At 47.9% G+C, this 25,834-nt stretch overlaps 1 protein-coding gene across 1 annotated transcript; it reads right to left on the minus strand.

The window, feature by feature from the left end:
• LOC133345669 (protein Shroom3-like) lies at positions 1 to 25,834 on the minus strand. The gene is made up of 9 exons (XM_061556629.1): positions 25,644 to 25,834; positions 19,666 to 22,726; positions 16,861 to 16,958; positions 14,506 to 15,366; positions 12,934 to 13,157; positions 8,666 to 8,972; positions 7,118 to 7,304; positions 4,226 to 4,498; positions 1 to 3,089 (listed from the first exon to the last, which is right to left on the minus strand). Exons 1-9 carry the CDS (start codon positions 25,832 to 25,834, stop codon positions 2,694 to 2,696), a joined length of 5,598 nt encoding a protein of 1,865 aa, XP_061412613.1. The 3' UTR covers positions 1 to 2,693.

Consider the following 25,834-nt stretch of genomic DNA (forward strand, 5'->3'; position numbering starts at 1 on the left):
TGACCATTAAGGGCCTGATTTAAGGCCATTTATTTGTTAAACTCATTTAAATGCGAAATTATAATCATAATGGTTGAAATTACGGTCAATAATTAAACAAATACATTATGTACACATTTTTTATTATTTCGACATTATGTAAATGTGTCAATACGGCAAATATTGCATTAGGCTACTGAACCAATATCTTTGAGAACGTTTTCCAGCCCTGAGTTCACCGGGAGTAAAGTTCCTGAGCTGGAACGACATGCGCAGCACAGGGAACTATTTCTGTGAAATACATTGTGCTCAAGGCTTGCTCAGATTTAAGAGCTGTGCTGCCGGATGGAAAACATGGCCCGAGATGTCCACGTGCATTCGTCGCTCAGCAGATGGGAGCCAGTCCCGGGGCAGGATTTCCATTGAGACATTGTCCCGACTTGAGAAAGGTCTCGGTCTGTACGCGCGTTGTGTGTGTCTAACTTTGTGGAGTAATTTCGCAAACTGTCATCCTATTCATCAGCGTGGAATATATGTCTATATATATGCACACAGTATACACGTATGTATCATGCATATATGCACACTACATAAGTAGCAATGCATAGAAATATGCATAAATACATAAAACATGGAAAGTTTAACGCATATTTCTTGCAACAAACGGTTCGCCAGACACCCCGATAACCCTGTCTGCAAAGTTCCGATGAACTTAAGGAGAGAAATGTATTTAGGGACCTGCCGCCCACCCTGTACGTTGTACAAAATTTAAACTCCTAGCGTGCGAGTGACTACTGGCATCTGCGAGCACACGTGCACACAACGAGTTCCTCATTGCTTGGAACCTAGCCACAGCAGCAGGAAGCCTCGAGCCAATGCGGCAGAGTTGGGGCCAGATGCTCGAGCGGAATTTGCCCTGCGAGGCAAAAGACACGGCGGATATTGCTCGCTCTGAGCCCTGTTGCTGTGGAAGGGTGTGCCTCTCAGTGTGAAATGATTTCTCAATCAAAATGGAATCCTACACTCACATTACAAGCATAAAATTTCACGTGTAAGAACTATTTATGATATAAATCGTGTATGCCTTGAAGGTAATGGAATGAACACGATAGAACAAGATAACAACCAAATTAAGCAGAAAAGGCATTCCTGAATAGAATTGTGATCCAAAATTGTGATATTTAAATTAATCACGTCGTGAAGAGGGGTAGGTGAAGCATGCTTCATGGACAATTCCACATCTCCCTGGACAGGCCCAGCCACTGCGTAGCCCTCGGACTGAACCATTTATCAAAGCCGAGCTGCTGGAATGGGTTCTACAATTGGCAGAATTTGTTTAGATGATTATTTGGGAATGTAAACTCATTTCCACAAAAAACAGCTGACACACTGATGACCTTATGGAATTCCCTAATGTGTTAAATGTTCCCCAAAATATATGTATACAGTTCTGTAATTTGGCATGGAAAAGCTTTAAAATGCCAAAGCTTTGAAGATGGAAAAGTGTGAGTTACATCACCAGGCAAGGCCATTATCTGTGGGGCAGTTTTCTTTGACAATGAAGTGCTGCGAGGTAAGTTTGTTTGGCCAATGTATTTACTTTTTGCTGGGGATATGCATTTTTGATAAACAGGGGTTCCAAATATGGAACAATTCTCAGTTCTTTAACCAATGCCACACGCACATTCATAAAAAAAAAATGACAAAACAAACCACTAATAGCAGATTGAAGTCAGTGTTTTGTCGCCAGGGTAGTAGATTTTTAAGTTAAAACATTGAAACAGAATAACTAATAGACGTAATAAATATTAACTTAAAAAAATTATTCCATCATTCTTGATAGAAGTGATATCCTAAAGCACGTTTCATGCCCGTGCGCTTGGCTTTTCCGATCGGACTTGCGATCGAGAGATTATCATCTCATCACGTGAGCGTTTACTTTCCACATAGTGGATTTTTTAAATAATAATCGGCGGTATTAATTAACAATGTGTGGCAACTACAAGTGTCCACCTCCTGCAAATATTGAAAGTCTCATGCATCTATCAGTGAAGGCAAACTTCACTGAATTTCAGGAATCTTTTTACGAGGGACCCTGCTTGGGAAGGATGGTCAGTATGTATGAGTTAACTTTTCAGACTGGCAAATACCAATACACAGATAAACCCCATGTATTCAATGGCATGACACTTCAAAGTCGTATAGGCCAGCAGCCCACCTGATGTGCCTTCACCCAGTGACCACTGCTGTCCACATGTTGGTTGGTTCCAGAGCACGCTGAAGTTTTCCTGATCCACCGACCCCAAATGTAAAGAGTTTGCCATGATGCCTGTCAATAATATTAGCTTAGTGGTCCTGGTGAACAACAATATATTTTACACTAATGCAGTTCTAGAAGATGATGATCTGCTGCAGGGAGCAGGTCATTGTGTTCGCCAACCACAACCATTTGCTTCCTGAAGTTGTAATATCGTAGCTTTAAAAAAATATTTACAAATCTTCAAAGATTACACTTTTTAGGAAAGAAGATAACAACATTATACCCAAAACTGGAAGGCATTAGCTTGGTGGAGCAAGGAATAAGATTTATAGGATTTAAATAAAGAGTGCTGATGGTTGTACAATCACAAACTGTGCAAAATGCTTTTGAACAAACTTATTATTACTAAAAGACACAATTTTTGGTGGACTCGCAGTAAAACACGACACGAACCTCACAGCGCGGTGGGAGTGGCAGAAGCAGCCGGTGCAAAAGAGTCTGACAACGGCAAGGCCTGCGAGGTCTGCAAGGCCGGCACATACGGAGCGGCACCGAGCTCACCGTCCGTGACCTCCATGCCGCCCACTCGTGCCACTTGCCAAGGCAGGCTCTCGCGCACGGCGCGGGCCTGCTGCTCGCGCAGACGTACACTCTCTTCCAGTCGCTTGTGAGCGATGAGCAGCGCCGGCTTGAGGCGCGTCAGGTAATAGTAGTCGCTCATCTCCCGGTCGTCCAAGCGGCTTGCCAGCACGGCCGCCATGGAGCATTCTCGCCGCTTGAGCGCTTGCTGCAGATCCCGAGCGTCCTCGCGCTTCACGCGCAGATCTTGTGCTTTGATCTCCAGCGACCGCTGCTCAGTGTAGATGAAGGATCACGTGAAACAAGACGGTTACAAGACGAGGCCCAACATTTAACAAACAAATATCAAGGATCACTTGATTTTCATATGTGCAGCACCAAAATACCAGTGCTACTTTTAAATAAATCTACCAATGAAAACTTGAGCTGCACCTCAATTAATGTGGTGCAAAACAAGCATTGAGGGAGGCTCGCCACAATTTTCAAAAAGGAAACAGATATAAGACGTAACGTCCTGGACATTGTCCCTTACTCATGAATAAAGATGCCAGGAGAGAGATGGGAGATAGATAAGAGACAGATCACTCTTGCCTCTATTTATGTGCTATAAAGAAGGGCCATTACTCAAAAAGTTGATTATTTTATTCTTTCCTTTTCAGGCCACACGGTGTTATTGACGAATTTGTTGAGCTCTTTGTTGTCTGTGCACCACTGCCAGCGCAGTGTCACCATATCATTAGGTCATACAACAGCTACACGCTCTCATGCAATAACAGGCATGCCCATCAATCGCATATACAATAATTTGTTTTTAAATACTTCACAGCCAGACAATCTCCGATTGATAAAAGTGCAGCACATGTCCAAAGCCATGAGTATCATTCAAACATGACTTGCGAAGACTGAAATACACATCTCCAAACACCTAAAGGGTAATATTGCCTTGGTATTGCCTCCATGTTTTGGAGTGCGTAAGGCACTTACAAGCCCGTTAAATGTTGCTACGTAAAACAAAGCAATTACAACAGTGTTTAACGCATTTCATTTCTGCCGCGTTGTAACAGTGAACACACAATCTCGACGCTGCCTGTTCGATCTTACGGCAAGGCGTTTGAAACAATGATGCACATTTCTTCAATCCCCCCCCACTGCCTCTGTCCACCCAGTAGCATAAACGGGTTCAACCAGAGTCAGTCGCCAGGTCACGTGTGGTGTGGTCAAGTGTGGATAATCCCACTCTATTAAAGACATCTGGCCAGTGTGAAAGAGTAGGCCAAAATACCCTCTAGAGGGGCTCCTTCTTCCAGTGGTGGCGCGAACCGATAATTACGGAGCTGCGCCTTCAGCTCTTCCCGCAAAGCGATGGCGACCAACCATGGCACATATCATGATATGTTTCCTACTCACCCTGCACTCAGGGTTCCCGTCAGACCCGAGTTCCTCCAGGGCGCTCTGGGTGCGCGCAAGTCTCCCGCATATGGACAGCAGCAGGGACACCAGCGTGTCCATGTCAGACATGAGCTGGGAGAACTTGTCCACTTCGCTCGGCCGGCAGCGCTGCTGGACGGCCGCCTCGACGGCACGGGTGAGGGAGCGCGCGCTGCCCACGCGCTCTGCCAGCTGTGCCCGCTCGATTTTCAGGCGCTCGAGCTGCCGCTCCACACAGCGCAGCAGCTCCTCCTGTAGCCACACACACACGCACACACACACACGCACGCACGCACACACACACACGCACACGCACGCACGCGCACACATACGCACACACACACACGCGCACGCACACACGCACACGCACGCACACACACGCACGCACGCACGGGAGATTGTTGTCACTTCACAAGATGTTGGAGGGCACATACAGGTGCTTAATTTCAGCTGGAACAGTCCCGAGCAGTCCAATGCAGAAATTATTTTGGCACACTCCATCCATCTTGCCTTATTTTTTAAAAAAAATTCTGCAGTATCATATCATTATAGTAATATAGGCTACAGTAATATGTTATTAATACAGATAGGCATACCCTGTGCTCCTGTGGTAGTGCCTTATGCCGATAACCATTACTTCAAGTCAGCCTAGCAGCATGATCGAAAATATCGCGTGAGAAATTAAGCCCGAGGCATTTCGACGTATTGTGCCGGCATGGTGTCACGGGAGGTAAAATGGACTTGCAATCCAGAGGTTGCCGCTTTGATCTATCGGCATGGCATTTGAAACGATGGGCACGTTTCTTAACTCACCCTGCGTCTGTCCACCCAACAGTTAGTCGATTGGCAGGTTGCACGTCGTGGGGTAAAGTGTGGCTACTCACACCTGTTCCAAGACAGCCTCGCTAACATGGAAGGGTCGGCCAAAATAACCTCGACAGGTGCGTTCCAGTAATCCCTCGAGAGGAGGCCCTTTCAGCAGTGGCGTGAGCGAGAAATTGCAGGGCTGTACCTGTATGTTAACCTTGTACACCCAAACATGGGCATGTAAAGGGCGTGCTGCTGCAGACTAACCATACCATCCCATGATCAAATCACACGGAATGCGCCCGATCCCATCAGACCTCAGAAGGAAAGTGGGATTGAGCCTGGAAAATGCTCGTGTGGGTGACCACCATACATTAAACTGGTGCGGTAGGCAATGTGGACAGTAGAGGGCAGTGCAGAAGAAATCATGTCAAATAACCCAACTGCCTGCATGGCGTGGCGTTTCAGGAAAGATAATTAAATAATGCCAATTATTTACCGACTTCAGCCCCGCCGAGTCTGAAAATTCTGTTGAACTAAAAACTAAACCATTTTTATTTCACCAGGTAAGGTCCACTGAGCTATACAGCTACTTTTCAAAAGCTACCTGGCCACAAATGCTAGCTCAACGAAGTGGCTTATCACGTGTAAATGTATAGCAGTCCCCAAATCATCTTAAGTGTTGTCACTTTATTACCCAGGGCTCACGAGGCACCTTCATTGTGACACACTCGACCGTCATGTCTTGTTTAAGGACCCAATCATCATGGAAAACATGTACATAATATAATATAGATAAAAGGGAAATTTGTTCGAAATGTTTAGCATACTTCCCAACATGCAACAAACTTCAAATTAGGCATGTGGTTAGCTTCCAGACTGTACACAATGCAAAAAGTATAAAAATTGATTTTTGTATTTTGGGGGGGGGGGGGGGGGGGGGCGCAATATTGCATATATTTTGTACGGCAAGTGAGCGGTGACGTCACATCTGTGATGTCACCCGCATGCGGCAGCGTTACGCAGTGTGCCTGCTGACGTCACGCATCCCACCCTCCGCGTAGGCCGTGTATTAATCCAAGACAAGAATCCAAGTCTCGGGCGAAGCCGGGTAGTAAAGCTAGTATATAATTGACAGGGTGTTTCAAAACACAACTGACGTGCTTGCGTCTGGAGATGGAATTCCTTTCCAGCTCAAACCCCACCTGATTTCCCTTCGCCACATAAATAACCTCTTGTTGTAACAGCTGTCTCGCTGGTTCAGCAGTTCCACTGCTGGATTCTTTTTTACGCCTGAGGACGTCCGCTTGTGTTGCGATCGAAACGTCGTGATTTTTTTTTTCTACCTACGTGACTTTACCGAAAGAACCAAAGAGTAATTATGTAATAGATCAGTAATCAGCCACTTAGCATGTGACTCACCTGTAAGGAATTGCAATGTGTGTTGTGTATTACTGAATAATACGCTTCCAGGCTGCGCTGAGTCTATAGCTATCACAGCGATTAAAATTATTTGAATTATTAATTTGAATTGATTCTCTAACTAATCTTGGTCAGTAATAATTAGTTCTGCATAACACTTCAACGTTATCAAAATCAATTGAATGTCCTTGTTGGCAAGCATGCTTTGCCACTGCTGACAGCTGTGTTTACGATAATTTAATGTTCCTTTGGTGTTCTTTTAATCTTACGCTAATGTTACGTCCCGTCTGTCAAATATAACGAAACGTCACTCAAATTGTAAATGTTATGGATCCACTCTTCAACACACCGGTGGGCTAAAGTAGTGAAATATTTGTCTTTTGTCAACGTGACACATTTTTTACTAATTGGCCGTGTCGGGTGGTGGAGGGTTGCGACACATTTAAAAATAACGCGATCTCAAAAACCTTCATTATGAATAATACTGGTCGCGAAAGTCTACGTGTTAAACTGAATTTTCCTCATATGCTTTACGTATTCATATTCGTAAAATTAATATTCATGCCATTCTATAGGAACTTATCCCCGTGAACATTAAAGGTTTAATGGAGTCAGAAAAAATGCTTTGCAATGTGGCGCAACCTTCATGTTGGTGATGTCCACGTCTGCTGCCTGGCTGGGAGGGGGGTTGTCATTGTCCCCAGCGCTGTTTTGGGGGCCCTCCTTGCAACACGTCTGCTCAGCAGGGGCAGCTTTTGGCGTGGAGGTGTCGCAGGGCTGTGGAGATGCGCTGGACGCTCTGCTTGGGCTTGCACGATCGTACACCAGTCTGCTGGGAGACGAAATGCTCAGAGTGCCCTCCACAGGTTGCAGCAGAAACCAAGAGATGGAGATCGCACGTTGTGAAATCCGTGTGCAATGTCGCTCCCTCCGCCTATCCCTCACTCCGATTTGATTTGTTGCAATCGAACACGTAGCGCAGACATCCAAATCCCACGTATGCTCCTCCTGAGAGAATGCCCCCAGGCGTGCGAGATGAATATCTAACCACACGTTACTCGGACAGCTCCCATTGGCACGGTGTCCTGCACACATGTGACACCCGCCAATCGGTCACCACGAGACGACGCTGCGGTGGCACACCTGGAACTCGTTTGTGATGTTGCCTGCCCCATGTGTTTACAGGGAAGGGAGTTACAGGTGAGACAATGAAAAGTCTCAGGACAACGACATCTCAAGCTGCGAGTCCTATACTCCCCGGTGTGACACCCGGACCACGTAACGCGGGAGGAGAGGCACCACCACGGCAGTGTCCGACCTTACGACGCCAAGGAAGGCACGGAATGTTCGTGCACGCTTCGTCTCCTCTGCAGAGATGCGTGGGACAGATAATGCGCTCGGGAGCCTGCCAGGCCATAGCAAGGCTCCCCAAGTACAGGGAGAATGTCGGCCATTCTCATCGAGGCCAATGCTATGGTGAGGCCCTTTGCTCTACAATGTCATGGGAGTGGAGGCTTCAATGCCACTCCTACTCTCTCACAGAGATACGATATAGAGGACAGACACCTGTAACCAGCTGACAGTGGTAAAATCATAACTTTAAATTATCCTCTTCGTACAACTAGCTGTCTTGCCTTCTCTCATCATGTAGATATTACACCTTAAATCGCACTTTTTGTTGCTGGTCTGCTTGGCATCTTGGGTTTTTAAGGCCTGTTCTCAGCAACCCCGATCCAATCTAACAATAGGTCTGTGTTGTGACCAATGACAAGTGTTATAGCAAGAATCTCCGATAAGCATGGTTGGCGACGTACAGTGCGAAAGAAATTCTACATATATACAAATAATCACCTCACTGAGCCTCAAGACTTGCAAAAATAAATTTGATTCATAAATGAGAAGTACGTTTCACTTTCGGAATGGTAGTGCAGTGGTTTGTACACTGCGCAATGAAACCTATCTAAATCAGTAGCGAGTTTTATCCAAACCGGTCCTCCCTCACCACCGTCACCAACACATACTGATCAAACAAATCCCATGACTGGCACGTCATGGGGAGCCCTTTGTTCAGCAGTGATTTGAGAGCGGGGCTCAAAAGAGATGAAATTAATCTTGTGTTCCTGTGTGAGAGCAACGTGAACGAGTGCTACACGTGTCTGAAGTGAGCAGTGCGCTTGATGGCGGTCCTACGTTTGTGGGGGGGGGCGGTGATTGTCCTCCTCCTCCCACTCCTCCTCCTCCTCCTCCAGTGCTTCCTCCATCTCTGGGAAGAACTCCTCCATCATGTGTGCAGCAGCGTGTGCCTGGTTCTCGGGCAGCAGGAGGTCGGGAAATCCAACCCCTGGCTCAACTTCGGCCATGGCCTTCATGACAGCCACCAGCAGCTCCCTGGCATGTCGCTCATCCACATCCGGCACCGGCCTAGGTCTCCTCTTCCTGGGCCGCTGTTGTGGATGTCCGGCGATCGGAGTGAGCAGGGCAGGCTGACCACGTTCTCCTGAAACAAAGCGGTAAGAGAGATCTGATTAGGACAGGCGGATATCATCCCATGGCAATGGTAACAAATGGCATCTAGAAAATCGATCTTGTGTGTGTTTTAGAGAAAGGGATTGTTATAGGATGGGTTCTGAGTTAAAAACCCATGGAATAACATTCGAAACGAATGGGCCCGTTGGTAACCTGGAATCGGATGGGCTATGAAGCTCTTTTTTACAGACGTCCAGTAGGGGTAGATAAAAAAGTTAGAACAACAAACAATATAAAAACTGATACGAGTTCAAAGTATAGTCTGTTCTGCTATAACGCTGCATGTTTTTATTACGCAAATTGGATATAATGCGATGAATGTATTAGGGAACACATTTTTTATAACGCGGATGTGAATTGGATATAACGCCATTGAGTGAACAGAATTACGTCGCGTGAATAGGCATAAGCGGATGTATGGCTGCCTCGGCATAGCATCGCACAAGGCGCGATGCTCGTGAATGCTTCTAGATGCTACCCACGCTTCTTTGTTCAGCCTGCATATGCATTTCACATGTTATCGCAGACTGTGCTTTACCAAATATACTGTGTAAGACACTGTAATTATAAAAAAACACGTACAAATCAACAATAATATAACAAATTATCAAGATAAATGTTAGTCATGTTGGCGTTTTCGAAAACCTACTACCCGTAACTGCTTAATTCCAATTGAATCAAAGGGTATTATAACGCCATTTTTCGATAACGCGCTGTTCTTCAGGAATGCAACAACCGCGTAATTGGAGAAGAAACTGTACGAAAGGTAAGCAAGTCACGAAAACCTCGAAAAAAAGCTGTCTGGTGTGGACCAATCAGTTTCAAAGACAATGCATATATTATCAGAGTATGTTTTTGTTTGCATTCTGACCACAAGTACCGTGGTTAATGCAGAAATGATTCCTTGTAAAAGGTTTCAGTTTGGTCTTTTAACATCTGAAAACCTGTTTTTTGCCATAAAAAAAGGGAAAACCTATTATCATATTTTGGTACTGACAAAAGAGGTCCCATGATGAAATATAAGTAACTTTGCAAAAATATTTCAATTCCTGACGATTTTTCAAAGCTAAATGCAACCTTGCGCAAGGCTGAAGAACAATAACAACAGTCCCAGACTATCCACGTGGAATACAGGGTCTACACTATCATATTTATGCACTCTACATATATATATCAGTGATAGGGGTTCTTAATTATTTCAATATAATTTAGTAGAATTAAAGTTGCTGGTTTTAACGCCTGTGTAGTGACATCGGGGATGTCACTGTATGGTGCCGGCCCAAGAGGGCTGTGGCGTGCGATGTCCCTACATCGCGGACAGCACCGGGTGGGTTGCTGTGTGAGGCCGGCTCTAGCACAGCACGGCGTGCGATGCACCGTCATCGCGTACACCCCGTAGGTGGGTGTAGTTAGTACCAGCCCTAGCAGGGCTTGGTGAGCGCTGGGATAGTGCGGGCACCACGCATAGCGTGTAGTGCGGGCTCCCACCAGGGGGAGCGGGAGAGTGTCAGCCCAGGGTCAGGGTTGCCCCGGGCCATGGCACTCTGGTTGACCCCGTAGACACGTAATCCGGAGTGTCCACAGAGAAGGCCCCAGGTGGGGGGCTAGGGGGTGATCACGTGTCCGATGGAGAGCTCTCGAGAGGGATCGAGAGGGAGCTAGAAAACTCGAGAAGGCGGGTGGGGCCAAGGGCGGAGCGGCCCCGACCCGAGGGGATACAAGGTGGGTCCCTGGGAGGGACCGGGGTTCTTCGTTCTACAAGCTGGAAGCTCCACGTCTACAAGATGGAAGCTCCACGTCTACAAGCTGGAAGCTCCACGTCTACAAGCTGAAGCTCCACGTCTACAAGATGGAAGCTCTACGTCTACAAGCTGGAAGCTCCACGTCTACAAGCTGGAAGCTCCACGTCTACAAGCTGAAAGCTCCACGTCTACAAGCTGGAAGCTCTACGAGGCATCAACACGTGGTCGGGGACCCGAGTGAGGGTCTGACCCTTCGTCGATGTAACTCCTCCGTATAAAGTAGTTAGCAGGGTGGTCACCACCCTAGGCTGTATCTGGTGAAGGGGCAGTTACCCCTTTGTGTTAACGGGTTGATGTTACAATAAAAGTGTTTCCTCTAAAGAACAACGTCTGCGACTCAGTTGGACTCACTACACCTCCCCGAGCGCCATCGAGCCACACTCTGCCCTTGTGCTCAATCACTTCCCAGCTGGGCCACATTGCGTAGGACGAGCGAGTGGTGCGCACGCCGTCTTTGCATAGACTGAAATGACAGAGCGAATCTCGTGCGGTTTTCGCGGCGGCCTGAGCTGCCTCATTCAGATGAATAACGTTTCGCTTGTCTTTATTACAAAAGCAAATTACACCCCATCCAGTTCAACTGACAAACACATCTGGATCTGCATGAATGCAAAGGTTAACAAAATACAAACACCTATGACAAATCAATATAAATATTGGATATGGAACCCAGAAGGTCGCAATTCCTCCTCTGATGGTTAATTCCTGAGCCGCTCCTTTGAGCTTCTCCTGTGATTCGATGATGTGGAGAAAGAACCCAGCATTGCCGTAGCAGCATTGTAATATACGTCACCCATCACTTCGGCGCCAACAAATGCCTAAGCTCTATGGTACTATTCTTTGGTTCTTTCGGTAAAGTCAAGTATAAAGATAAAATAATAAATTAAATAATAGCATATGACGTTTCGATTGCAACACAAGCAATCATCATCAGGTATAATGAAATAGCAACATAAAATCTAACCAGAAAACTATAGACAGACATATAAGCAGACAGATATCACCAAGATACATAGAGAGAGCAACACAGGTACAGAGAGGGGGGATCGTCTCTGTGGGGTGGCCTTAAATAGACATATGGGGGCGGAGGCAGAGAGAGGGAGGGGTTAGAGAAAAAATTTACATGTCAATGAGTACGAAGAGACGCGTAGTAAAGTACGCAGGCTTGAACATTAGGAGAGAGGGAGAAAGAACACACTAAATTAAATAACCTAGCAAAATATCGAAATGTTATGTAATACGACACAGAGAGTCGGTCAACACACAATTAACGCATAGCCTGGTCGATTACATATTTCTAAGATTGCTAAGTTAGAATTTAAGTGTGAAAATTCCAAAGAAAGACAAAACATAAAAAAACAAGAGGAACGGAGACACACAGACAGAGCAGAACATAAGAACGACAAAAAACGAGTGTAGACAGAAAAAAAGTACACTAAATATACAGGCAGAAAGAGAGAACAAAAAACCCAGAGAGAGAGAAAAAGGTAAACTTAGAACTTCCCCGTAGAAGTGGTTCAATCTTAATTTTGGAGCTTTCGTGACTGCAGGAATTATTCTTTGGTTCTTTCGGTACTATATAGGGATATTTGGCCAACACAGTGAATGATTCAATCTTCTTGGATTGTTCCTCTGACATCCTGGATCTTGTCCTGATGATGTTTGATACAGTGCCACGAAACGCTGTATACCTACTTTTAGTTTTTTTCGGTAAAGTTACGTAGGTAAATTCCAATAAAAAAATTAAAACAACTAAATTAAATCACTTCATTTTTTCAGTTTTTTACCTATGTGACTTTACCGAAAAAAACAAAAAGTATGGATCCTTGCAGTCACGAAAACTTAAAATTTAGAAGCTGTATACCTAATTGATACATTTATTCGTGAAAATTGTTCTTCAACATACTGGTGTGAGCTGAACACTACAGGACAATACATGTATTTGGCTGTGTCAGGTTGTGGAGGGTACTTAATGACATACATTTGGTCAGATCACTATGTGGCCTCAACCAAAAATCAAGTATGAATCAATTCAATGAGTGTTTATACGATGTGGTAGGAAACCGAAAAAAAATCCGAAGAAAACCCACACGCCATCGGACAGAGAACGGAGAGAACATAAACACGCACCTGGCACCGTGTCGTGCGTGGCCTCGGGGATGGCTGGCTCCCCCTGCTTGGCTGCCCCTTGCGGCTCCTTCTTGGGGGTCCTAGTGCGGAGAGCGGAGTCGCCGCCCCCCACTTCCACAGCTCCCTCACTGGGGGGCACGGAGGAGGCAGGGTGACTGGGCGCAGGGGAGCAGACGCCAGTTTGGGACCGGCCAGTTTGCTCACCAAAGGAGGAAGCGTTCTCCCTAAAAGAGAAAGTACATTGCACCGCCAGTGAATGCTTTTGCTAAGGCGACCCTCGGTTTCAGAATTACATGTTCAAACATCGTGCATGTGTACGCATATTAATGTACAGCTCGTTTGTCAATCCACTGCTGGATGAAGGCCTCTGTACACCATGGGGGCTGTGAGGGTTATCTGACCCGACTTCACCGCAGGGTGGTGAAGGAGCTTTGGCTGCACTGCTCTCCACTGCACAATGGTTACTACACCCATCCAAGCGCTATTCAGGCCTAAACTTGCTTAGCTTCCAAGTCTCAAAGAACCAGGTACGTTCCAAGAGCTTTGGTCACAGGCCAAAAACAATGAAGTGAACAGAAATCAAATTTTAATTGTCAAAATGTGGAAATTTACATAACTCTGTAAAATGTGCATCGGCCTTCCTTGAATAAAAAAAGTGACTTCCACATATGAAGAGGCAGTCAGTGCTCCTGTCATGTTTACAGCCCTAAGCGAGTAGTATAATTCCTCATTACTATGACAGGGGACGAGTCTATCCATAACACAACCATTTTGACTTCCCTACAAAGTTGTACTAATTGTATCGACCCTGGAGGGATGATGGGCCGAGTTAACCTCAAACTAGAAATTAAATTCGTAAGCTTCTGACTCCAAGCCGCTCACTCAACCACTGAGCCACCAGGCCAGAGGAGGTGTTGAATGAGGTCTGCTCATTAACAACCATCCTCATAATTTTACTTTAAAATGGTGCTTTTTACACCGATTCTCAAAGGAATTAACAGATTCATTAATGAAATATGCACGATTACAAACTATAATTTCATACCAGTTCTTAATTAACGGCATCTACAAGCGACACTGGTGAACCAATCCACACAACCAATGGTCAGAACTGCTGCCAAAACCGCTGCCCAAGCCTCCGGGTGTGACAGCTCTGGGCTCCACCGGGGACATTCCAGTTAGGAACTGAGGACCATTAGACATCGCGTAAGCATTCATCACCTCATGCAGTCCAGCGATTATCCATGCAGCGCAAAAACATGAGCTTAGTAATACTGCATATAACACAACTACTGCCTACATAGCAATATGAATACGATTGTAAATGTTAGCCTCGCTCGTACATCCGAATAACAACTCTGCTGATATAGGTCTTGGTGCACTATGCATGTTGTCTTCCTGTAACCCACACAGCCACAACAACAGTGCACGAGTGAGAAAATTACCCTGGAATCGTTTTCTCAGCAGTGGAGTATCTGTGGCTTAAGTTATCTTATGGTAAATGATGCAGCTGAAAACGATGAAGGCACTCGTGCGGCATATGGGCAGTGTTGTGGACAATGCAGCACTCACAGAGATATGTGCAGAGAACCAGGAAGCTGTGGTACGGGTGGGGGGAATGCCCTCCCCACATCCATGAAAACATCATCGTCACCGTCCTCATTCTGGGAAGATGGTGTAAATGGAGAGTCTGGATTTTGAGATAACAAGATGCGAGTCTGAGAACTCCCCCCAGACGATGAGGAAGCGCTCGTGTTTTGAGACTTTAAGATCTCCGATTGCACTTGACCATGTTTAACTGCTGGCCTCCAGCCCAGGCTTTCTGGATGAGGGAGTGGAGGCCGAGGTGGAGGTGAAGGGTTCATCAGCTCTGCCTCCTCCATGAGGCTGTCCATAGGACCTGCAGCTACTGCCGATTCCGTCGGTTCTAAATCTTTAGCATCTGGACGAGCAATGTGCCCCTCTGATCTTGCGTGGCTTTTATGGCCTTCGTGTTCCACCAGCAAAACCTTGGCTTCATTTTCGAAATCCCCACGGCTCGTTTCGTCTTCAAATGCTGATAGTGACCTCGCTGGGCTCTTCTGTCCGAGGGGGGCAGCTTCTCCAACAGCAGTCGGTAAGTGATCCTGCTGAGTCTTGATTCTTGACCTCTCTTTCACTCTAGAAAGGACCTGGCTTGCTACTGAATTCCCGCCATCATTCCACAATGAATTACAGCTCTCCGAGCCTATGGAAGTCATGTCTGGAAATGTCCTCTCATCTCCGTGATGTTCTGGCAGCTGCTTGGACCATCGTGGGTTGTGGACACCGAAGGATCGAGCATGATCCCCGACACCTCTCGGTTGTGAGCTCCATTCGCCCTTCTCAGTGCTGCTGCTGGTGCCGCTTTGCCTGGTCCCCGAAGGCACTGGATACACTCCGAATTCCTTTTCTCTGCGTTATGTGAGAGGATGAGATGTTTGGCAGAAACAGGTGAATAAGACAGCATCGAAACACCCGAAAATATAACACGTGCAAGACACGTTAAACCAAAAAGTTTTCGTGTAAGTTTAAATCGTGTGTATGTATGTTGAACTTCTTTCGCACCGTACATAGCCAACCGTGCTAATCAGAGGTGCAGGGGAAGGACAACAAAAAACGTCCACAGTGAATTACAATTTGAGGATGTATGAGTGTCCTGTGCTTTACATTTTAAGGTCAATAATGAAAGTGATTTAATTATTTATCATCCAATGTCAATTTACATTGGTACAGTGACAAAACTAGCCTAAGCCACCAGTGATCCAAGGGAAAAGTTGCTCTGTGAGAGTCGAGATTCTGTGCGCAGCACAATCATCATCTGGCTCCGGTTCACCAACTGTGCTATGTGGATCGGCATTCCTTCACTGCAGTCGAAATTACAGCCACTGACGGACATTCCGACAGGCACAGAACATGGGGAGTGAGGTCGCTCCACGATCCCAGAGGAAGATAAATGTGTGTCGATGGTCATGCACACAGAGCAAGTGCTGTTTGGGGGTCCTCACTGCAACTCGTTCTACACAGACACATTAACATGCCACACTGCCTTGATATGGCTCTTGCACATTACGGATTTTCATCGCAGATAAGAAAACAAAGGTAGTGGTGGTGGTCACTCTATGAATTAACCACTTAGTGCAGGGGAGGGGGACACTGCGCATTGGGGTCTAGAGATCCCCTCGCCAGGCTTCACCAATATATAAAAAAAATTACTGCAACGACAACACCACCGGACCACCAGTTGTGCGAGCGATGTATCAATTAGAGACATTTTTGTGGAAGTGCAGTGTCCCTCTTGCTTGAATATGAAAAAGAGGCACCACTGATGATCTACTCCGCGTCTCTACATGAGAGACATGAGGCCAATGTTCTTCAAACTCCGAACTACGTGTTTAACATACAACGTCAAACAAGTGTGTGGCAGTACAGACATCATCAGAACACCCGAGCGAGCATGAGAAACTCATAACGCAGCAAGAAACTTCACTGTAGCCGTCATGGGGCGGTAACGTGGCCCAGTGTGCACAGCTTGCTGTAGAGGTTGGCGGTACGAGCCAAGCGGCCGCCCTCGTTAGTATTACGGGTGGATTAACAAATCAATCCCACGGACTGTATGCTTCACAGTGGACGTTTTCGATATTCCCAAATAACTTAAGCCACACAGCAACAACGCCCCCTACTGCCAGTCTAATTGCCCACTAGTTGGCCGGTGCTGTGTTTACCTCACGCCAAACAGGGGACAGCTGCTACTGGGGGGTCTCATTGGCTATACTGCTGTAGGGCGGTCGAGAAGTCATGCATGGGAGGCGCGGTGTTAGAAAGAACCGATGATGATCATATATCACATGCCATCGTGAAACTGAAGTCCAACAGTCGTTTATCAAAAAAGGGATTCCTTGAGGTTACCTAGCTGGGATGGGCCCATGTTGCGTTTCATGCCCTCGGGAGGCCGGCACGAGCATGCAGCTAAATTTGGCGACACCAAGTTCCCCATCCGTCGGCTCCTGCATGACAGACCCAGCATGAGACAAGAGCAGAAAAAATACATGGCAGGGGCACTCGGCGCAACACGGGTCTCAGCACGGAGAACGCGATTTTTGCATCACACACAGCACAAAGCGTTCAACGCGCAGCGCAACAGCACACGGCCAGAAACACGCATTGGCACGTCGAAAGGTTACACATATGAAATGTCTGCGTGGGCACGTGCGCTGTTGTTCCGTAGTAGAGACACGGCCAAGCTAAAGACCACCGCAAGGCCTGTTCCCTAGCAAAACATTCCTAGTGACATTCCCTGCGCCTGCCGCTTGCACCTGCGTACACTTACTGCCGCTTGATGGAGGCCGGCGAGTGCTACGAGCAAGCGCTGCAGCTGTGCTATTGACTGGCTCGCCTGCTGAAGCCACTTGTGGACATTTGTTTTCCTCCAGCGTATATGTGTGCATTTTCTTTAATTCACACTTGGTACTCAAATTAGTACCTGGTGAGGTGAGTAAACATCGCCACTCGGAAGACAAAGGCGGCCAGGCCTGGTGCTGGCAACCCACCGCCTTATGTACCGTGCCAGCCTTCATAGGTGCTCACTAACAGCACTTGCCCCAAAAGTCTGATGAGGCTATACGGGGGATATTTGTCTTTGTGTGTATGTCTGTGTGCGAGTGCCTGCATCCCTGTGTTTGGTATATGTTTGTGTCTCATGTAATTTAGAAAAGTGCCCTTATTATTGACGGGATAATGTTTACATATTTTGTAAAATAAATTTACTCATTCTGCAATTCACCGACACATGCCTTTTCACCACTGACATAATAATTTCAACTTATAATGCCCGGCCGCACAGTAGAGAGAGGAGACGGCAGTCGCAAGCCAGGGTAGGGATCCTCCTCGACGCCCACAGGAGGGGAGTTTCATAAGATGTGTGCGATCCAACAACCCTCGCTGCCTCCACAGGGCGGGAATACAGGCAACATTGCCCCACTATTGCCTGGCTAAAGTTGCCAAAATGCAAAAACCTCCTCATGATTTGGATTCTTTTCGGGGTGTTTTATTTGTAAGCAGTTCATGAGCATAAAGGTAGAGGAGAATGTTAAAATTCTAATGAAGGGAAATTGCAAAAAAAAGAATTGTGATATTAAAATGAATTTCAACAAAAAATATCGGTCAATGAAAACACCAAACTAAAACTACAAGACAGCACCCAGACTTGCAGCAGCAGCCGCAACCACCCTTGAGTCAGAGTTTAAAGCCGAGTGTGCAACTATTCTCAAACTATATGCATGCCTAGAATACCTGAATGGCACCACAAGTTTTATGGCTACAAATAAACTTGATAGCAATTGTGCACCTTCAAATGAAATGAAAATGCACACTAAATTAAGTTAAAATGTTTATAACCGTTCAATAATGGTCAATGAGACTTGCATTACGCCTAATAAAGTGCTTATAATGTTTGCACAATGTTAGGTGGGGGGGGGCAAGAGTCTGGGTGGGAGGCCACCAGGGTGGGCACTGGAAACAGAGCGGTGGCCCCGCTGAGCTCCTTATACTCGCTGGGGGGCGACGCGTCCACCCACACGAGCGTCCACCCGGACGAGCGTCCACCCACACAAATGTCCACCCCGACGCGCGCCCACCCCGACGTGCATCCGGCGATTACATCAGCCTCTTAGGAGCAGTGAGGCGGTGGTTTGAGTCCATTCGCCACTTGAGCAAAGGGAATCGTATCAATTGTCCCTTCACTTCATTTGGGCAAACCCAACAGAGTTTGTTTCAATACTGAGACAGGATAAGTGTAGACCACTCTCGGCCTGGCAAGAGGGAGCACTGGACGGTGCTGGGAAAGAGAAGCCAAATGCAGTCATAGCAGTTCTGTGCCCTGGGGCCACAACTTGCAGCACTCTTTCTATCTCACGACATCAGTCACCTAGTGCATGTGGAAAATCAGAGACTCTCTCTCCTGTGTTGCGACTGCAGCTACGGACACCAAACCGTTGGGCATAGAACTAAACACTCCTCTAAATATGACATTTGGCTGAGGGAGTAGGCGAGTTGAAATGACTAAATCACTTCCAAGTGCATCTCAAATAGTTGTTCTTCATGGACCAAGTGAAATAAGATTCCTCACAGCAGCACAATTGCGGTAAAATGTAAAGCATGCGATCGCAAGTGTACACATAATGTGTCGCTGCGATTGCTGTGGCCTCATCAAGCGGTCAGTGCAAGTCAAAAGTTCGCAAGTGGCGCTGTCACTGCATGACGACAGCTGGGGGGCTCTCCAATGGGGGGCTCTCGAAGGCCCCCCCCCACTTGAGGGCCCTCAAGAGACATTCCCATCTCTGTGAAGCCACCTGCCATGAAGTGCGTCTCGATGATTCTAAAGAGCCGATTGCTGCAATTGCGCCGGAGTCGGCAGTGGCATGAGAGACTCTTTCAAGTGAGCCGCAGCTGTCCCACACACTGCGTGGAATCCTAGTCATGCCGCAGGCCATCGCGGTGGCTTGCAATGAGCAAAGAAAATAAAACTGCGTTAAAAAAAAACACGCAGGTACTGTCTCACCATCCTGTCCCTGTTAATCTTTTCCCAAATGACACGACCTATTTAAAGTTTGGAAGAAATGTCAAATTCATGCTGGAATGCAGCCTACCACATGGTTGACCCCGAAAACAAAACCAGTGGTGAACTCGAGCCTTGCTTGCACTTCCCCAACTCACCAGATGCATGATGCGGTCGGATGGCGAGGACCGGGAGCGGACGTGCACGGGGTGGCTGGGTCGTTCCAGCAGATCTTCTGCCGAGGGAAACTTGTCAGCCTTCCTGTTGGAGTTGGACGTGGTCATCAATTCCCCACGAGGACGAGGATGATGAGCTTTATGCTGATATAAATAAAGTGAATCGGAGAAGCGTGATGGTTTGCTGGAGAGATTCTGCACTCCATCTTCCCTGCTATTGAGCTCCCTCAGGGCAGAGTGGTTCAAGTTTATTTCAGACATTGACATTTGCTGTGCAGTGGGTCTGTACAAGGGGCTGGGAGTGGAGTCACTTCCACTGTGGCTGCCCGACTCCAGATTGTTCGATGAATTCCTGTATTCATACGAGTTTGGCTGGTGCGTTAAGAATCTGCGAGTGGTTTCGCAAGGCGGTGCACTGAGAGGGTGAGCCTCCTTGGTCGTGGGCTTCCTCCCCGTCTTCCTCTCCATGAAGGCGGCCAGGGCGTTGTGCTGCTGTTCGCGGAGTGGCGGCCGGGAGAGCGCTGGTCTGTGTTGAAGTGCGCTGCTGCCTCCCCCGTGCTCGTGCTCCGGCCTCTTCCTGTGATCCACGCAGCTACTCCACTCATTGTCGGGATCCGTGCACGGTGCATCGATTCTGCGTACGGGTGCCAGGGCGAGACGGGCAATCTCGTGCAGCTTCTCAGGCTCAGAGTATGAGCGTTTCTTCATCTCTGCACTCAGCTGCTTCTGGGCGTACGGATGGAACGCACGTGCACTTGTCTCCATGTCCAGTGTTTGTGGTGGCGCTGGCTTCTCCAGGCTCATTTGCTGAACCGGATGCTCCATCTTTTTGGGTTTTGGATGCGGAGTTTGTCCTGAGCTTGGAACGTGATTCCATCTAGTGGTCTTATTACAACCAGAAAAATTGGACAGAAGCGGAGCCTGCACAGGTTTAAAGTTAAGGTCTTTGCGACTAAATGAGGTTGCTGATAATACCTTGGACTGTGCTGCCTTAATGCTCTGACTGTAAGAGCTCGTGAATGCCTCATCGCTGGCAGAAGGAATATTATTGTCTTCCCTATTGCCTTCTTTATCAATCAGCTCCACACTTCTGCTTCGGACTCCAGACAGATTCACCTTTTGTGCCATCTCCATCGCAGCACCACCAGCCACGGCACCATGAGAATTCCTGGAATGCATATGCAGCGGTGATGAATATTTAATCGGCGATGCAAGATTATAAATAACTGCATCACTGACAGATGCGTTGCTGTAGCCCTTCGATAACAAGTGCAACATCGGGGTTTTTTCAGCACTGATGACATCTTCAGAAGAAAATGACCTCTGATTGAAAGAACCGGAACTACCAGAAAACGAGTCGTCGTGCTCTTTCCAGCTTGCGTGCGCCCGCCTGTGGCCAGTTTCCAGATCTCTGCTGCTCACAGAACTGTTGAGCTCCGAGCTGCTCTTGCTCCTGGTCCTGTCGACAGTCTTGTGCCGGGGGTGTGGGGCAGCAGCAGAGTGCGGAGTGGACGGCTCCACCGAGCGCCGACAGTAGCTGCCATCTTCTGGGCCCCTGAGCCTGTAGGCCCGGAACTGCTGCTCTGCGGGAGTGGCACATGGCCAGGCGTCTCCCGCTGGGTCCGTACGGGCCCTGCCAGCCGGCTTGCCAGGCTCGGGCACCTGCTGTGCCGTCATGCAGAAAAACCTCTCCGAATGCGCAGAGCCGAAAGCGGACTCCGCACAATCTGACCGATAGTTCACATCATTTACACTCGTCTCACTGGCCTCTCTCGTGTGCATCGAGTTCTCATAATGGAAAGGTGAGTCTGGTCCCCAATTTTCAGCGCGTCGGAGCTGTGCAAAATCATTAGGTCCAATTCTGCTCATATCATTGGGTGAATGAACCCGGACGATGTTGTAAACGTTGGCTGTTAGTCCAAGCGTTCCGGCCACGTCGCCGCTTCCCAGTAAACTATCAGCCGGCAGTGGCGCTGCGTTGTTGCTGTGTGATGACTTGTAGTTGCCGTTATGATCTTCTTGATGCAAAAAGGCGGCCGAAACCCCACCACTTACGATGCCTTCATTTCCAACGCACGTCCCCCCATGTCCAGCCTGTTGCCTGTTTTCCTTGTAAACGCCGTTCTGTGAAACTTGTATCGCATTGTCCTCCGGTGCACACATATCCGTGCGCGGAGTGTGGAACGTTTTTCTGGAGGGTCTGGCCGGTACCGCAGGCTTCGGTTTGCCGCTTCCCAGTCGGTGATCCGCTGCGTGCGCCATCACCTTCTGCTGCGCATGCGCGGCCTTACTGTCCGTGCGCTGCACATATCGGCTCTCCGTGTCCGGCTCCCCGCCGTGGGTACCGACGGGACTCACGTCCACGTCGGCGAACAACGGCCTGTTGGGCTGCACGGGCCCCGAAACGACGCGGTGGATCTGGTGCGACCACACGGCTAGCGTGGCCGGCTGTGCCGTGCCGCACAATGGGGAGCCCCGGTCCAGGTGCCGCTTCAACCTGAGGCTGTCCCTTCGTGCCGGTGGCACCGGGGGCGACGACGCGGCCGCCTTCTGCCACCTGTTCGCTGCGGAGTGGCTCGCGAGGTCCGAGGTGGCGCTCACGCGTCGCAGGGTCCGCTCGCGGGCCGCCAGCTCGCCCGTGGGCGGCCCCTCCGGCTGGCGGGTGCCGTCCTCCCACGCGGGCGAGGGCTGCGAAGAGCCCAGGAGATTTTCCGCAGATGAAAAGTGGCGGCATCCCGCGACGGGACGTAGGCCGCCGGCACAGACCCGGCACACCCGCGAGGCCGCCGGAGGTGCGTCGGCCCCGGCGTCCGCCCCCGGCTGCGGCGTGGAGAGGGAGCTGTAGGCCGAGTCGGTGCGGCTGCGGGGCGTCCACCGCGCGGGGGACGCAACGATTTGGTCGATGCTGCCCGTGGAATGCGCGAGCGGCAAGCGCTGGGCCAGGCCCTGGGGAGAGCCACCTTCGTTGCGCCAGCGCGAAGGGCTCCCTCTGTGGTTCGGTCCCTCGAACTGCTGGGTACTGGCCTCGCTGGAACACGACTCACTGCAGGGTGAGAGACAGCAGATCAATTACCACCACAAACATTACTCATTATAAGCACCTCATTATTACCTCCAATGGGTTAATCTATGATAAATGTATTACCACTGGGCTTATGACTGTTAACCGCTATATCACTGTCAAATCAAGTAATGCCATAAGTTAGTGTGGCACGGAAGGAATATAAGCATTGCCACAGTGGTATTAGGTTTTCCTAAAGTCAATGAAAATTATTTTATATTTCACTCTCTTATTTATATATCCTATTATTTGCAAGGGTTATAAAATCTAAAGATAGCAAAGGGTGCCATCTGTACCACTGTCTGATAAATTCTATAAAACGCGAGTTGAATTTACTTATAGATGTTCTTATAAATAGAACAAAGAATCTCATTTGTCCATAATTTGCTAAATTATTAAACTGGCTGCGAGATAAGACCTGTTTCAAGGTATTGCCTCGACGTTTCAGGGTAAATTTTCCAGGTTTCCCAGAAGACGACTGGCGAGCACAAAACATTTACTGAAATTGTGCAAAAGTGTTTGCCAGGTTTACAGTTTTCAATATGGATGCTAAAATTGCAAAAACCTAAATATTAAGGGACATTTGTCAATGGTTATCTTTTCTCACAGAACCACGCACAGAAAACACGCATGGGCGGCCTACATAGGTCTCGTCATACCTACGAGGGCAGCGTGGGCCGTGAGCCAGCCGACGGCGCTCTAAATATGACCTGGCTTCTCATATCGAGGTGAGCGCACGGTTTCTCAAATCTCCCACCGCGTCTGCCATCACTCTCGCATCTTCCCACAGGCTTCCCAACCCATTCCCAACATTCCCCCATTATCGTCCCTTAGTTTACTCTAAGTTACTCCATGTTAGTTCACTCCGTGTTACTCCGTGCTGGTTCGGCTGTGGTGAATCCCTTCACTTAGAATTTTGGTCAGAGAGCAAGAGTGCATTTACGATTACCCGAACAAGCGGGTCTTGGTTTATGCTTGCAAATAGTCTCAAATCTTGTCTGATGCAGAATCACATTTAATGTATAGAAGAGCTCCAAAGCGACCAGCTGAATTCACGAGACTCATTAATTAGTGAACATCATAAATTAGTGAATAGGGGTATTTCGTTGCACATGTCAACCTACGCTGAGTTTTCCCATTGTCCACAGGTGTTTGCCAGGCTGTGGCTGCTGGAGCTCAGCGTTGATGACTTTACAGAATGGCACGTGGCGGAGATGTGGCGGAGATGTCTCCACAGAGGTCGCGCGCCCTCATGCACTCTCTCTCTTGTCTACCATGGGCAACTGCCACTTCCATGGCGACTACCATTGAAACCATAATTGGAATGTAGAAAAAACTGTGTTTTGCTTAGATATCAACAAACAGATGCTGGTTAATTAAATATTAATGGATTACTTACACTTAATATCGTCCATTGACATATTACCCAAAAACCCGCAAACCACCGTGCATTTCTGCTGTGTTCAATGTGAGTTGTGGTCCCACACTGTTCACGTACGTCTTGCCTTTTACTTTAAGCCACCCAGTTGCATCTGTTTAATAGTACACATGTTCACTATGGGGACCTCATTTGCCAGTAAAAATATGATAATTGGTTCTTTACCCTTCTATCTGGCAACAAAACTGTCAGTTTTGTTGCCAGATAGAAGGGTAAAGAACCAATTATCAGTACACATGTTGTTGATGAGAATCAAGTTGAAACCACTTCAAGGTCTGCCTGTTTTAAAAACTGTGACTAGGAAACATTGGTCTAGAAAACCTGTTCATTGAGGGGCTTGACAAAGTTTCATCCCGCTCAAGAAACAGTCCTAAAATCTGTATTCTTTGGGTTTTTCGGTAAAGTCACATATATAGGTTCAAAGAAAATAACAAAAAACAACAAACACAAAACCTATCAACGTGACTTTACCAAAAGACCCAAAGAATATGAATTCCTGCAGTCACGAAAGCTTTAAGTCAAGATTTAGTCCTAACATCGTTTATAATTCATCTGTTTGCAATCTGCCAAAGCAGTTCCCAGTTCACGTTGAATGCCTACTAATTGAATGCTGTGTAAACTGTTGAGCAAAATATTGCAAATTAAATCATCTTTGATCAATGTTAGGTTTTTTTTGGATTTTTATCAAATTTAGCAGACATTCCAAATACAAAAGAGGCTCCTACACTTGGACCCCTGCTTCAAAAACATGAGGGCACAATCCAGGATCACATGCACCGTCTTTCACCAATGCCATCACGCGTATACCGGGGCCACTCTGGGGGCATCACACTGCCCCACACGGTTAGAGCCACTGCTGGTACCACGAGGGACCGTCCCAGGTTCGTAGGTTCCATCCCAGGCTCAGAGGGATGTGCCTCTTGGAATGTGCAGAAGCACGCAAGGGGGACACTCTGGCCGAGAGCGGCACCTAGGGAGTAAAACTAAAAAAAAATTCTACCAGGTAAGGCCGACTGAGCTATGTAGCTCTTTTTCAGAAGCCACATGGCCACAAATGATAGCTCAACAAAGTGGATTATCACGTGAAATGTATAGCAGCCTAATACTCTAAACACGTTTCTAAATGTGGAGGGAAAAACCAGAGGACGTGGCGAAAAAGCCACGCGACCACGGAGAGAACATGCAAACTCCAAATATACAGGCGCCAGTGTCGGGATCAAACTCATGGCCTCCTGCATGCCAGGCGAGGGAGTAAACATCTTGCCACTGCACGACCCTGGGACTGGAGAAAAACTGTGTGCGCAGAGGGTTGACCTGTGTGGTCTGTTCCTCAGGTTGGGCCTTGCTCTCAATCGACCAACTTCAATCCGCTGATGGCGAGCAATTTATATTTCCAGAGAAATTACATTTCTCTCTCCCTCTCGGTGTCTCATGTCTATGGGAGTGAGAATGCTGGCTTGCCTGGAGTAGGAGTTGGAGTGCTGGTGGACGCGCAGAAGCCGAGACGTGGGGTGGCTGCTGCCTGCTTGCTCCAGCCATGGCCGGCCCACGTGCCACGAGACCGGTGTCGCCTCTGACTCGGCCCTCCTGTCAATAAACACGACGACGCTCATTCCATTACCGGCCTGTTCTTCAAGGATCAAACCTCGCAT

The sequence above is a fragment of the Lethenteron reissneri genome, chromosome 22 (assembly GCF_015708825.2).
Source record: "Lethenteron reissneri isolate LAM-NWPU_2019-01 chromosome 22, ASM1570882v1, whole genome shotgun sequence".
Lineage (NCBI taxonomy): Eukaryota > Metazoa > Chordata > Hyperoartia > Petromyzontiformes > Petromyzontidae > Lethenteron > Lethenteron reissneri.